The following is a 15561-nucleotide window of genomic DNA, read 5'->3' as shown; positions in this document are numbered from 1 at the left end:
CAGTGGATTGCAGAATAAAGTAACTTTGCAGGATAATAGAGGAAGGAAACATTTTGTTCTGATCTGAAGGTTTTAAGGTTTCTAAGTCCAGCTGAGGCTGCAGACGATTCAAAAACTGCCTCATGACGTTAAGCTCACCTGCAATGAGTGAGATCCAGACGCAGGTTGGTACTGGTCCTGAACCGGGTCCATGTCCCGCTGTGGGCTGGGGGATGCGGGCCTCGTCCTGGTGCCTCCTCCAGGGGCCCGTCTCCGCCATGCTGCAGGACGGCAGGCAGACTGCGAGGACACTGTGCCCCGCAGGAGTCCGGTGACCCGGATCGGGTTACCGCCGGAGGTGTGAGCTTACAGCATCCTCGGGTTTCAACACACATTCAGGTCTGAGCAGGACTCCCAGCTGCACAGCAGCTCACCTGCAGCAGGTGGAGGAGAGTCAACACGCCGCGGCGCTGCTGACGCCACGCAGGAAGCTCCGGTGCTGACCCAGCAGCTGGAGTCTGCAAAACGCCACGCTTTTTCATTTCTTTAGGTTTTTCCATCCTCAGCCGGAGCGGACTACAGTACCCAGAATGCAGCTGTGCTAGAGCGGGTCAGAAACAGACGCCTGCCATCAATAATAAATGAATTTTCCCCAACAAGTAAAAGTCTTGAGTCAAACCTTCGAATAGCTTCTTGGAAATGAATTAAAAGAAAAAAAAATCTTGTGTTTGTTTGGAAGAATTTTAATTATTTAGTTTATTACAGCATTTGTAAGGAAACAAACAAAAAAAAGAACCCTGAGCGACAGAAACTAGGAGGGTCGGCCGTGTCAGGAGCAGCTGCAGGTGAGGAGCTACAGGTTGGCGTTGGCCACGCCCGATCCTTGACACTCGATGATGAAGGTGACGTTGCTGCTCAGCTCGTCTTCGCTCTTTGTTATCGTGAACTTTGCCTGCAAACAACACAGAGCGGAGGCTTGAATGAGTTAACGTCTCACATTAAATCTGTTGATTTGTCTCCGACTCTGATGGAGAAGGAGCTCCAGGCACCATGAGGTCCGGAGATTTAAAGAACTCGACTGAATCTTTGTGTTTTCTCTGACACTGAAACCAAAAGAGAAGCTCGACTCGTCGGCTACTAAAAACGGGGAAGCAGGCGGAGAAAAAGAAACCAACCAACGGATCGACTCAAGGCTGCAACAACGGGTCAAAACGTTGATTTAAAAAGGCAGAAAAGAGAAAAAGCGAAACATCTATAAAGTCTAAACTTTGGTAAAAGCTCGATGCTACAAACCTGCTTCCAGACCCGATCCGTGTTCTGATGAAACTAAAGCTGCTGTTTTAGGAATGAATCGTCTTCTTTAAGCTTTTTGCCTTTCAGAAGTCGCCTCAGAGTCACTGGACTCCAGCCTGAAAGGTTCTGGTACGCCCAACGAGTCAAGGATAAACGTAATATTGTAGTCCTGTCCTGAAATAATTTCCAATCTTCAGCTCAGCTTTACTATAATTGGGTCAGTTTCCCGTCAGGGTGACGTTTATTTTCTGTTTCCATCTGAATTTCTCTCCCTCCGTGTCGTTTTCGAACACAGAAGTCTGACCTGAACTTGTGTGAAGTCCAGCTCAGCAGCATTTGGCAGCAGCAGTTCCTGTACGTCTGGAGACTGAGAGTCAGGCTTTTACTTTGACTAGGCCACCCTAACACAGGAGCCTGGGATGCTTAGAGTCTGGAGGGCCCGTCCACTCTGAGCAGCCGCTCTCCCCGCAGCATGATGCTGCCACCACCACGCTTTAATCAGCATGGCGTGCCGAGTTAGTTTTCCTCCACACAGTTTAGGCTAAAACGTTTAATTTTGTCCTCGTCGGACTCACAATGCCTCCTTCCAAACGTCTGCTGTGGCTCCAGCACGGCTTGAGGCCCTTCTAAAGGCCAGATTGGTGAAAAGTGTGAGAACTGGCCGTTCTGACTACAGATTCTCCCACCTGAGCTGTGCAGCTCCTCCAGAGCCATCATGGCTGATTCTCTAATGCTCTCCTGGTCCAGCCTGTCGGTCCAGGTGGACGTCCATGTCCTGGTAGGTCTGCAGGTCAGAGCTCTGAGGTGTTGCTGTAGAACCTGACCCTGATTTAAACTGGACCAGAACTTTCTTCCTGACCCGTCTGCTGGGTTCCTTGGTCTCCATGATGCTGGTTGTTCTCTAATGTTCTCTGAAGAACCTCTGAGGCCAGAAACAGAACATCTCGGGTGACGTCTCTGGGTTTTATTTAATGGAGACGGTGTCCAAAATAAAAGTCGCCCTCACAGACCTTGATGTGTAATTTTCATTCCTCCCTTGGTAACAAGCTGCTCTGTGTTGCTCCCAAACTCCCAATAAAATACATTAAATGCATCAATGATCCTGGTAGAAAGTTTAAAAAGCTGCTTACTCAGCAGCTTTTTTTAAATAAACCAGTTTGTGGAAGAAAAAGCCAAATTATGAAAAGGTTGAAGGGTTTGAAATGTTTTAAATGGCAATAATTCATACAACTTTATAGTTTCTGGGAGCATCATCATACATAATGGATCAAATTTAATAACTAAATATTTCACTGGATCTTTACCAGCGATCATCTTCAGGGCGTCAGTGCCTCATTAAATATTAGCGTTGGTGACATTAAAAGCAATCTGAGGCGTCTGACCTGAGTGAGCCGCTCTGCGATGTGGATGGCCGTCTGCGTGTGTAGCGTCACGGCGCCGGTCCGGATCCGAGACGTCCCCTTCGCCAGCGCCATGAAGATGATGAGCTGAGGGAAAAGCCCCACACGTGTCGCTTTTATTCAGATATTTATTTCCAAGAACAGATATTTAATATAATATTATATTTAAGGACAGGCAGAGCTCACCTGGTCCTGCAGGAACTCGTCCACGCAGCCGTTGTGTCTGATGTTTCGCAGCAGCATCTCGGCGGCTTCAATCCCGATTTTGTCGGCATACACACCTGAAACAGACAGGTGGGAGGTTACAGGAGGCGTGATTGGTCAGCGCTGACGTCAGGACACAGAGCCGCCCTCTGAGGGAGCGTAGCCCGACCGGACCACGGCAGCAGGCTTCATGCTGAGGTCAGCTGCAGGTAAACGTCTTGGCTGAGACCCAGCCTGCTGTTTATCTCCAGGATTATGTTTTACTCTAAAAACGTGTTGAGAAGTTAATTAAGAAATGACATTTATGACATCTGCAGGGACGCTTCTCCATCTTGATGACATCTGGACCAAATGCTGAGGTTCAGTCACAGCTTGTTGCATAGGTAAGACGGACTGGATCAGAATGCTTCACCCTCAGCTCCATCCCAGAACCTCCTGCAGGATTTCTTCAGGTGCATCTTATAGAGAAGAGGCTCCTGTTTGCAGATGAACTGGCATTCACCTGCTGCCAGCGCTCAGCAAGCTCGTTACGAACACAAACATCTCAGCTTGTCGGCTCCTCCTTTACACCAGAGACCGAGGCGGCTTCACCTTTGATGAAGCTACAGCCGTCCTGAAATTAATTTGGCCGACTAACATTTGTACGGCGGTGAACATTTTTTTCAGACAACTTACATTAATCAATAATCAATGTCAGATATCAGGGTAAATATACTGACACGTTTATTTAGAGGAAATTTTTTTTCTCATTTCTATTTATGTTCAAATGATTTAATTGATTTGGAACAGAAAATTTAATTTTTTTTTCTTCCCCTTTTTTCCCCCCTTTTTTTGCCCCCCATGTCCCGGAAAAAAAAGGAAAAAAAAGAAAATTTAATTTAATGTTTACCAAGTACTTTTTATGTGGTACCTGTTTGTCTGAAGTATTTCTGAAATGTATTTATTTAATATTATTTGTTAATTTCTGAAATTGATCTATTTATTTAATTTGTTAATTGTCTAAAATAAATTCCTTTCATTTATTCATGAATAATTACGTTTTTCCTCTAAAGTCAACTTTTCAAACACTAATAAAAGGCTCAGCAGCGCCGTGCTCTCAGGGCGGTGCTGCCCCCTGCTGGCCGGCCGACGTCCTCACCTTTCTTCCCCAGAGCCGAGCCTGCAAACAGACAGCCTGTGGACGACTCAGCGATGATTCTGAAAGACAGACGGAGCGAGCGGTCAGCCAGCTGCGGGCGGGGGGGGGGGGGGGGGGTGGATCACGGACAGACGCTGCTTGACGTGGAGGGGTGGGCGGGGCTTACATGATGCCGTTTCCGCTGCCGTAGGCCTTGTCCTTCTCCTGCAAGGGCTGGATGTTGATGTAGAGCTCTTTGATTTCCTTCCTGATGGTCCGAACGGCGGCGGCTGACATGTCTTTAGCCAACTGGGAAATAAGCAGAAAAACAGGCGACTTTAAAAGGCATTAAAGCTAAAAAAAAAAAGGAAATCCTGGGTTAGAGACGTTAATACAGGAAGGAAGGTGAAAAGCGGGTCTTACTTTGTAGGGCAGGACTCCGGCCACAAACGCTCTGCCGTGGATCTTGGTTATGTTTCCTCGCTCCGTCAGGGTGACGGGCTGCAGCTCTTTGACCGGGTTCACCGTCACCATCACCTCGCCTCCACCTTTAGGGTAGTAGCCTCTGCAGCACAAACACAACCCGTCACATCAGACGTCCTCACAGGACAGCAGCAGCAGGAGCAGCAGGAGAAGCCGGAGGACGGACCTCATTCTGATGTCGCAGTCAAACCGCACCCCGAACCGCTCCACCATGGGTTTAAAGACCTGAAGGAGGAATCCAGACGTCAGCAGGCGGTTTAACGAGTGTTTAGGGTTAAAGTCACAGGAAGTTTCTCAGATGGAACTCCTGAATAAAACAATCCGACCAGGAAGGAGAACAAAGCCAAGCTGTCAGCTCCAGGGAACCTTGAATTTCTAATCGTTGGTTCAATAGGTTTTGTGACCTAATTTGGAAAAACTGACGTCAGTAGCTCTGCCGCTGTTGAAATGTGGCAAGATGATTTAATATGTAATCAGTAAGTTTAACTATCCAGAATTACCATTATAGACATATATAATGTCATTTTGACTATAATGTATGAATTTTGATTTAAGTTATAGCTCACAACTAAACATGAATGACAAAATAGTTTGAATCTGTAATTACAGTTTTGACTGTACCACTTTACAATAATGTAGAGTTATAGAGTTTTCTAAATGGTTTGTAGACATATTTAATCTGTAAGCATTTATAAAATCAATAATAATTGTTTATGATGCATAAATAAATGTAAGAAAAAAACAAAACTGACAAGTTTCTTGCCAAATAGTGAGCCAAATCAATATTTGGCTAAAACGTTTCAGATTCTATTTATTTTATCTAGAGTTGCTATACTAAAAATCTCAGTCTAAAGTAGAACCCTGTAAGCTCAATAAACATTTGTAAACATAATTCTGTACCATGTAATTCTCTATGTTTCACTGCATTATAAACATCCACAACTATCAAAGGGAACCTTAATGGAAAGTGGACACCATGACTTCTCTATGATGGGTTTAAAGACCTGAGGGAAAACTGTCTACATATCCTGGTCATTATTTATGTCAAATTAGTGAATATTTGTTGAAATCCTGCTTTGTTGTCTAAAATCGTCAGGGTTAAATCGTCCGTTTAAACCTCCTAGGGTTATTGCATTTAATTTCTAATCTGTATCGCTATTGGTTCTAAAGTTTTTGTGACGTAATTGGGAAAAACGGATGTCAGTAGCTACTATGAAATTTGATTTATGATATAGCAAATGTCTCTCTGACTAGTGAAAACTAAATGACAGATATCTGTGAAGACAAACAACACATGAATGGCAAAACAGTTTGAACTTAGGCAAAACTGAATTACAGATATCCGTAATAAGAGTTCTGACAAAGCAAAACTATAATGCAGACATCAGTAATTAATATACAGTACAGTGATTAAATGTTATCTGTCTTGCCATAGAGCCTCTGACTCCTCCTGAAAACTCGCCTCCACTGCCTCAGCAGCACCGGCTTCGGGTTATCGGCCATTTATCGTCATCGAGGTGACCTGCTCACTATATCATGATATTTATTTTAGGCCGTATCACCCAGCCGTACCTCAGCCTATATACAAAAATATATAATAAATAAACCAGGTGAGTCGTGGCGGGTGAAGACGGATGATAAAAAGCCTTCGCTACCCTTCACCTGATCACAGGATATGTTTCTCATCACCTGGACTTCAGGACGAAGGAGGAACAAAGAACAGCTCTGATTTAAGACAACACTGTTTTTAGACCAATTTAAACCCGTGATCCAGTTTTCCTCTTTGATACACTGAAAACTTTCATCTAATCTTTCCCAGCAGTGATGCTAAAAGCTACAAACACGCAGACAGCCTACCTTTACAGTGTAGTCGATCTGAGGGGCCATCTCTGCGTTGGTTCCTCCCTTTAAGCAGAGCTGTGAGGCGGCGTCGGCGTAAAGGGCGCAGGGCAGCGCCGCCTGGAGCAGCAGACACACACTCCTGCCAGAAAACAGGCGTCACAAAGGCTGCGGGGGGGCCAGGTGAGGCGGGGGGGGGGGGGGGGTCAGGTGAGGCGACGCCGCAGCGGAGACTCACCCTGCGGTCTGCGTGTCGGCCGTGTGGTTCCCGGACCGGATCTTTCCTGGAGTCAGACTGATGTCGGTGGATCCGATGCTGGCTCCCTGCAGACCGCCTGAACACAGATCTGAGACCAGCTGGAGCCCCATCAGGTGCTGCGGTCTGAAAGCAGAATAAAGACAATAAACGCATTAATCTGTCAGGTTTTAAATACGTCGGCCTAACGGGCCGCCGCTGAATGACACGACTCAGACCAGGAGTCTGTAAGCTGCAGCTCCGCAGACCCAAAATAAGATGGAAATGAGCAAAAATAATAAATATGAAGGTCACAGCCATCAATAATAATAACAATAATTATGAGAATACTGTATAGCATTCTCATTGATAATAACAATAATAAACTAGACAGGCTCTTATTTGAAGAATCTTGGCTTGTAAATGCTTTTCTGGATATTTTCAACAAATCTTCACCAAAACCCTTAAAGTGCTGATAAAAAGTGAGTTTGTAATAATATAATAAGGTGTTCATGATACATCCCAATTAGAATTTTAAGTTCATTAATTTTTTTTTAATTTTATTCTATACAAGTTATCTCTTCTATTTTTCTGCTCTCATACAGAAAAAAAAAGATGAAAAATATAATTTAAAAAAGGGAAAAAACTTTAACAAAAAGTTTGGGACCAAAAACTTTAAGAATAAATAAATAAATACATCTCTCATGTCATTGTTAACCAATTAGAAGCGTACATCACTAGCTGCCCTTTGTAGCTCCATTATTCTCCAGCTATGTAGCCTCTGATATCAGGTCCATTTATCGTTATTATTAATCGTAATTTAATATAAACAGAATCGTAAATTCTATTTATAATAGTATCCATCTCTAAATTTATTCAGTAAAAACCCATGTCCTGTACTTATGGAACCATTGTTTATCCTGCAGTTGCTGCTATTGCACTTCTGGTTAGACCTAAACTGCATTTCGTTGCCTTGTACCTGTACCTGTGTAATGACAATAAAGTTGAATGTAATTTAATCTAATCTAATTTCTTATCAGGAAAAGAATTAGGATTTATTGTGACCATAAATACAAATAATTGATGTTTGAAACCACAAACCTGTTTGTATTGCTGTTGTTGTGACTTTCACTATTTTCTCAACTCTCTTGTGAAATCTATTTAACAAAATCCGAGTCCAAGAACAGATATTTAATCAGGAAAAGCAGATTATTCAACAACACAACAGATCACAACTACAGGCTGGTTGTTTAATAGTTACTCAGTAAAACAGGCTAAGTTAACATAAGCCAGCAACAAACAAGTTAACGGTGGTGTTGCAGGTAATTGTTCAGTACTACAGCAGCACTATTTAGTTGTCACAGACCTAGAGCGCCCTCTTCTGGCTGTAGACGGCAATGATCATTCCTTGGTTGATGTTAATCAGCATGAATCAACGTTTAAAGGCCTGGCCAGCCAGACCGACTAACACGGAGTGTGAACGCTGCTTTATGCTTCACGCATCCATGAGGTCCTCTTGTTTTCTCCCATTTATTACAACTTTTTCTTTTCTAGGTTACTTTCTCTTCCCTTTCGCTGGGCAAAGAGTATGGATGGTCCTCCATTTCTACAGAAAATGGCAAATAAAATGATCTACGGTCGTCTTTGATTGTTTTATACTCCACCACCAACAGCACGTCTTTATATAGAAAACAGATAGTGAAAATCGTGTATGACTGACAAGTTTGCCCCCCCACTGGGAGGCCTATGTATTTATAAACTACTAATTCTAAGCTATGAGAACACTTTAATTTTTGATGTGATGTTTTTAGACTTTGGAATATGTATCTATAAAAGCAATACTTGATTTTTGCTAATTAAAAGCCAAATTAGTCACACACCGTCTCATTAAGAACATGTTTAATACATATTTTGGCATAAAAGTCGCAAAACCAGCCAAACTAGGGGAAAAAAGGGTGACGTATAGTTCAGAAAATATAGTAGTCACTGCAAAAAGGGAAATAAAAGTGTGTGTATCCTTGATTTACGCAGGTAAATAAGATGCCAATGGAATGAGTATTTTACCCTTATGATAAGACAATTAGATATAGTGAATCAATAGCAATGAATCATTCCTATTTTCACTGCAAAAATTGTATTCCATTGGCAGATCATCTTATTTACCTGCTCAAATCAAGGGAAAATACACTAATTTACAAAAAAAAAAGAAAAAAAAAAGAATTTTAGTTCCCTTTTTGCAGTGTATGCACTTACTGAGTTTTGCTTATCTAATTTACTATATACCTGGTGTGCAGAAGAAGCTTTTTCTTTTAAAATGTTTAACAGTTTGAGGGGCTTTTATTGCTGTGACATGTAGTCTTGGCTGTATGATACCTAGAAAAAGCATGCAAAGGTGCTGTGAACAGTATTCATTGCCACTTTTATTCTCACCATAATAAATAAAATTGTTTAATTTTAAGTCTGTATCGCTCACCCCTGGAAACCATCTAAAAAAAATGATGCTCCAGTTTTAAATTTCTGGACTGAATCAGTGAGAAGTGATGGATGTTTGATGATGAGACTTTTTCTGGAGGAAAGCAATCTGCACAGAAAGCAGGGAGTAATCTGGAGACAGTGGCTCCTATTGGCTGGCAGGCTGATTCTGATGCTTCAGATGCTCATTAATATTCTTAATTATGGAGATTTTAATCAAACCAAAGCTGTTTTTTGGAGATACTGCTCTAAAAAGTTAAAAATCAGCAGCATTGAGACAAAAGTTAATGATTTAAGCAGAGCCAGGACAGAAATCTAGGATAAAACCAACCCTCAGCAGCGTTGATTAACCATCTTTTTGTTCATTTAAATCGGACTGGACCAACTTTAATGAATAGGCTAACGCTAGCCTGGTAGCCGCTAACCCACCTGAGCCCCGGGGTGCTCCTGCCTGCCCGGATCTTGGTGATCTTTATGGCGGAGCCGGTGATGCAGCTCAGCGCCGCAGACACCCGGAGGATCTGTCCGCCCTGCGGAGAACCGACACCGGGGTGAGAGAGAAGCCGCGTCAGAGCGCTGAGAGGCGGCTGCTAGCCGCTAGCTCCCCGCTAGCCTGTTATTACCAGCGCGGAGCAGCGAGCTCGGCGGCTTTCCTCTGCTTTCTCCGCCGGTAGCAGAAATACTCACTCCCTCCATGACGCTGCCGTCTATCTCCACCGCCGCAGAGTCCATCTTCATTCACTAAACTCCGCTTCAACTTTCACTCCCGCAGTTTTCCTGCTCAGCTGCAGCCTGCGGTACTTTTCCAACTGTTTTTCACTCCGTCAGCGTCAAGCTACCGCACGGCGCCGACGAACCACTTCCGCTGACTGTCAAAATAAAACTGTTTTGCTGGGCAGTTTTTCAAATGACGTCACTCTTCCCCGCTGGTCGGACAGAAAGGGTGCAAATTACACTGGCAACAACCTTATAACTAACAGTAAAATTAACATTAAAATGTAAAAAAAATTAATGTTAATTACATTAAAATGAAATTAACATTAGATCACAAAGACCCAGGAGGCCTTATTTCAACCTTACCTGACTCCGCCAGATGGATTTGCTTCGCATATCCATCTGGAAACCTTCCGTTGAAGTAATTTTGGGAAGGGGCGAAAATACTGGTTAGCTGATTGGCCTATGTTGGTGATAGACGGGCCAAATGAACCAATCAGATTCGTCGTCGCTCTGTTACGAGCGACGACGAAAACACAACCACAAGCCAAGCTACTCTTGCTGCTGCAGGTAAAGGCTCGTTAGCTCAGCAAAGAAATACTCTGTAATTCCGATAAAACTTGCTCGATAGCCACGCTAACGCTAGTTTCATCGGCTGAAGCCGCCATGTTCTTTAGACTGAACTGTCGCGCTTCCCGTTGCGTCACACCTCAACCCGCCTCAAAGCCAACGCTGATTGGACATTCGTTTGGTGAACGGCTCCAAATTTTCTTTAACGGAGAGTAGCCAGACTGATCTGCGAGTGAAACCTCGAAAGCTCGCGAGATCAGGATGGTCTCACGAGGCTAATTTCAACCTGCTTCAATAGAGAAACCCAACATAGAACAGCTCAAACATTGGTTTAAATGCAGAGGGCCCAAAATGCGCAGAAATAAAGTATTAATAGTTGAAAGGTAGGAGAGGCTGTCCTCTCCCCTCTCAGAACGGATCAAACCAGAGGAAGAAACCTGTTGAATCCATGCAGAATTACATCTGATACTAAGAAAAAAATACATTACAGGCCTATGTTTTAATATATTACAGAGCTCATTGCAAAAAGTAGACTAAAAAAAAGTCTGTCTTCCCACTTACAGCAGACACTCAGATCCCATCTCGCCTTCTCTCTCACACACAGACACACACAAACAAGATCACTTTGAGAGAAACACTGACAATCCATGAAAGGAGGCAGAAGACCAGCAAGAAAACCACCACACAACACTTCTAATCATCACAAATGCACATATTTAGCTGGTGTTTACACACACTGGGATTTTTCCTGCTATTAAAAGAGTTGTCGCAGAGGGAGGGGGGGGGGGGGGGGGGGGTTGAGCCCTGTCCTCTTTCTGCACGGCAGGATAAGAAGGAAAAGCCGTTCTGTCTGAAAAGTGTGAAGCCCAAAAAACCGACTGCATATTCAGAAACAACCCCAAGAAACTTACGAAAGTTACAAGACGTTTTAGACGGGGACAGATCAACTGTCCCTCTTAATTGGGACATGTGCTCATTGTAGAAAAATGGGTCCACAAGTTATCAATAACTCCCTCCCTCCTTGCTCCAATACGGCTCAGTAACTTCCATCCATCATCTATACCGGCTTATCTGTGCAGGTTTGCAGGGATCTCCAGCGATCAGAGCACAGTTGTTTTGCATTAAACTTTTTGCTCTCACAGTTTAACGCTATTTAGCAGTCATTATTTGGAATCTTTGAGACTCAGGCCTTTAAAGGAGCATTAAGTAAAATATTTACTGTAAAAATCAAACTAAATCATTCTCATTTCTCAACCAGGATGGAAGGAATATTCCCTATAAACAAATTGGTCCTCTCAATCAACGTCAAAGCAATGTCTTAGTCACGTTTTTCTCCTTTTCAAACCTAGAGGTACTTTGGTTCAGAGTGCAGCCTGTGTACTTCCTGGTTCCTGAACCAATCATATGAGAGTTTTCAGGGTTCCAAAAACAGAGAGCAGCATTTGGTATTTTATGTTGGCAAAAGAGCAGGAGCCATAAAACATGGAAGCCAGTAAGAGAAGCAGACTAGAAACAGAACAAAATACAACATCACCATGTCCTGTATAAGTAAACATTCAGTGGAGTTTCACTGCAGCAACGGACTACTGAGTAAATGGCAGGTCTCCATGAAAGGCACTCTGTATGTGTTGTTCCAATTTTACCCACTAGGTGTCATTATTACAGTATTACTTATAGTCCATTTAATGTTTTAACTGGACTCTGAAGCACAGCAGTTGTTTTTAAATCAGAAGAAAAGTGTCTGAAACTCACCACCAGGGGGCAGTTTCGATTCATCTGTAAAAGATCAGAGATCAGACCAGAGACCAGCAGGCAGGTTTTATAGCATTAGACTCTTTACTTGTACTTGATTTATACAGTAATGGAAATATGTGAATAATTAAAACATCAAAACATGTAAAAACGTTCAGAAATGCATTTTTAGTGCAAACAAGCTGTTAAAACGGTCAACAGTCTTTTGCATACTTGTAGATTAGAACCACAGCATTTCTTCCTGATTTCCTTCATCAAAGCTTTCTCCCTCTTAGTGATACATAAATAAGACCGGTGTGAATCTACTCAAGTCTGGCATTAAAGTGAAAATGCAGCCTCCATCTATTTACTATGGCTGCTAATCCCTACAGGGTTGCTGATGGGGGGCTGTTACCAGCAGTCATTGGGTGAGAGGAGGGATCCATCTTGAACTGATGGTTTAAAACAACCAGGCATACACTTAGACCTAAGGCCAGTTTAGAGAGACTAATTAACACAACAGTTCTGACTCTGGGAGGAAGCTGGAGTACCCAGAGAGAACAGGGAGAACATGCAGACTCCATGCAGGAAGAACCCAGCAGGGACGCGCAGAGACCGTTGGAGGGGTAGGTGCTCAAAGTTAAAAGAGGGCACATGGGGCACAGATTTAAAACACGATACAGAAACATACCTTGCTATACAACCGGTTGAAATGTATCAACCCATACTATGAAGAATGTAACATGGAATCAAGGGCGTAGGTTTGATATGAACATTGGTAGGGACACTATTGGCCCAAAGCTTCATTGGTCCTACGCAATATGCATGCTCCTATTTCTTTCTGCTTGACTAGAGCGTCATGACGCGTTTCTTCTGTCTAAAGAGAAAAGCAGTGATTCTTACTACATTTATACAAATTTTATAAGCATGACACACACTAGATGCTCTTTGTTAATCTGGTCGCCTAGTGGTTAGAGCATTGAGCTTGGGTCCCAGAGGTTCTGAGTTCAGCTCCCACAGACTGCCACTCTGGGTCCCTGAGCAAGACCCTTAACCCCTGATTGCTCCCCTGGCCCCGCACAGTGGCAGCCCACTGCTCCCCGAGGGGATGGGTTAAGATGCAGAAGTGAATTTCTCCATTGTGAGATCAATAAAGTTCAATTGTTATTATAAAGCAGCGCCCGATCTGATGAATGTTGAATTGGGACATTTTCCCCACTTTGAAAATGTTTGCATTTGAACTTACCAGCAACAGAGACAGATGGTAAAACTTGCCTATTAAACCAAATATATTCAAAATATGTCTGTTGTCTAGATATAACCTGTATTTTCTTTAGAAGATATAGAAATGTGCAGAGATAAACCCCATCCTTATTTTTTTTATCTAAGATACTGTCTGCATCATAAAACACAGCAAAATTGTACATTCATGGGACTGCAAATAAAATTCTTGTATTTATTTTGCACTTGAAGTAGAAGTGTAACTGACAGCGACAGCATTACAAATATTAAATTCAAACTTCAACAAATGTACAACTTGGCTGTGTAGCTCATTCAATGTAATTTATCTTCATATATCTGAAATGTAGATAACAGCTTCTCCTTACCTACATCTTCTCAGACAACTAATTATTTCCCTAACAATAGTGAGATGTCAATGTTTAAATGTGGAGTAAACCTTTATACATAAGGAGCATGGAGGACCCAATACTGTACTTTGAGTAAGATTGGTGACACCAAGACTGAATTGTTACACGAGTGGTTGTCCATTTCATCATTGAAATGAGAACATATTAATATACTATTGGTATATACTAGTAAGACTATTAAAGAACAGCAGATTAAACTTTAAGATATGTTAAGGCCTATATTAAATTAATATACTACATCAACAGATTAAATATTTTTTACTTTTTTGGTGTACCAAATTACCCTCATAATGAAGTAATATTGTATGGGCTAAGTCCCTGATGATGAGAATGTCTAGCTCTGCCTCTGGTTTGAACTAATTTACCAATGGACAGTGTGGAAATCTATGTACAATAAAACCGATGTAAATGGTGTTCCTCGGTTGTATTTGTTATAATTCTAATTCTATATCTAGAAATAGTAAATATATAAATAAATAGCACTATAATTTTTTGGAATCCTAATTATGCTATTTTAAATAAGCAAAAGTCTAAACAAAATATAGCAGTTGTTTAGGCAGCATCTAGTGTTGTTGTGTTGTATATCATGTAAAAGAAACAACACCTGCTATTTATACCTGAACTGCATCAAAGGATCAACAAAAATTGAAGCAATAATAGCAACAAAATATGGTAAAAGGGAAACCCTCACCTTTTCTTTTTTCAGGCAGCTGTGGCTAAGAATCTGAATTTTTGATAGTCTACACTCTTACAGATTTAGGGGTGATGCAGATTTAAAGGGGCAGGTCTGACCGGGCAGAGCGGCAGCGCGAGGCAGCGGCGCTGCGAGAGGAAAAGAAGGGCAGAGCGAGGCACGTTATGTGGATCATGTAACCGGCCACGGTAGATCTAAATTATTATTGTTTTTGGACATGCGCACACACACACACACACACACACACACACACACACACACACACACACACACACACACACACACACACACACACACACACACAAAAACTGACAGAAGGGCACTTTGGGCATCAAGGGGCAAAGGGGCAGGTGCTCAAGCCCCCTCCGCCCCCCGAGGCTGGGATTTGAATCCAGGACCTTCTTGCTGTATGGCAGCCCATTAGCAAAATCCTCACCATGAAAGACTATCATATAATCTTATAGTTGTTAATTTAAAATATTAATTAGCTGTTTTATGATTGGTTCTTTAAAACAAAGAAGGTCTGTTCTCAAAGGGACAAATCAAAACTCCCCGTCTCTGGCCTGGGTGAACTTAAACCTTGTGTCCTCTTACTCCATTTCTTAGAGATCTTTGGAATCTTTGAGGCATATTCAGGGTATTTTAATCCAATAATGACAATTGGAAGACTTCCCATTTTGCTCTATATTAATTTCGTCAACCCAATGATTTTTATAGGTTTATTAAGGATTTAATGTTCTGCAGAACGTACGAAACTTTCAACAACTAAATGTTGGTGTATGTCTGTACGGGAGGGGTAGAGCAGGAAATGTGTGTGTGTCCTGAGCTCTACAGGATGTATTAATGTATGTGTATGCGGGCGTGGTCACTCCTACTCACAGGCAGTTTGTGTGCTCTCAGGGGCTGGAGCATCTGTGTGTGCTCACTCTCTCACTGACAGACAAACTAGTGGACCGACAAAACAACACAACTGCCAACGGTTTTCACAGTAGGCTCAAATTCACTACACAGTACCTCTCCAGCACTCAGTCACACTGATAAGAACTTGCACTCGAGTTCTCAATTCAACCAAGCACCTTCAGTAAATATGTGTACCTCAGTCCGACAGGGATTTTTGCACAAAATACAAGTTTTCATACACATTAAATAAAAAAAAAATTAGACACATGTTACCTTTCCTT

The 15561-nt window shown here is 42.4% G+C and overlaps 1 protein-coding gene across 1 annotated transcript; it reads right to left on the bottom strand.

The window, feature by feature from the left end:
- Positions 1-701: 701 nt before the first annotated feature.
- Positions 702-9882, bottom strand: rtca (RNA 3'-terminal phosphate cyclase). Its single transcript, XM_036140784.1, has 11 exons — positions 9710-9882; positions 9452-9552; positions 6554-6697; positions 6334-6457; positions 4643-4701; positions 4417-4558; positions 4181-4302; positions 4015-4073; positions 2859-2953; positions 2655-2759; positions 702-931 (listed from the first exon to the last, which is right to left on the bottom strand). The coding sequence occupies exons 1-11, from the start codon at positions 9758-9760 to the stop codon at positions 833-835; spliced, it is 1101 nt and encodes a 366-aa protein (XP_035996677.1). The 5' UTR covers positions 9761-9882; the 3' UTR covers positions 702-832.
- Positions 9883-15561: the final 5679 nt, after the last annotated feature.

The sequence above is a fragment of the Fundulus heteroclitus genome, chromosome 9 (assembly GCF_011125445.2).
Source record: "Fundulus heteroclitus isolate FHET01 chromosome 9, MU-UCD_Fhet_4.1, whole genome shotgun sequence".
NCBI lineage: Eukaryota > Metazoa > Chordata > Actinopteri > Cyprinodontiformes > Fundulidae > Fundulus > Fundulus heteroclitus.
Note: the sequence above shows the minus strand (reverse complement) of the source record. Positions and strands in the feature narration are given on the sequence as shown.

Coding starts and splice junctions, on each gene's coding strand:
- rtca (XM_036140784.1), bottom strand. CDS start 9,760: ATGAAGATGGACTCTGCGGCGGTGGAGATAGACGGCAGCGTCATGGAG. Junction 6,698..9,451: donor AGGAGCACCCCGGGGCTCAG/GTGGGTTAGCGG, acceptor TTCTGCTTTCAG/ACCGCAGCACCTGATGGGGC. Junction 4,702..6,333: donor AGATCGACTACACTGTAAAG/GTAGGCTGTCTG, acceptor TTCCTCCTTCAG/GTCTTTAAACCCATGGTGGA.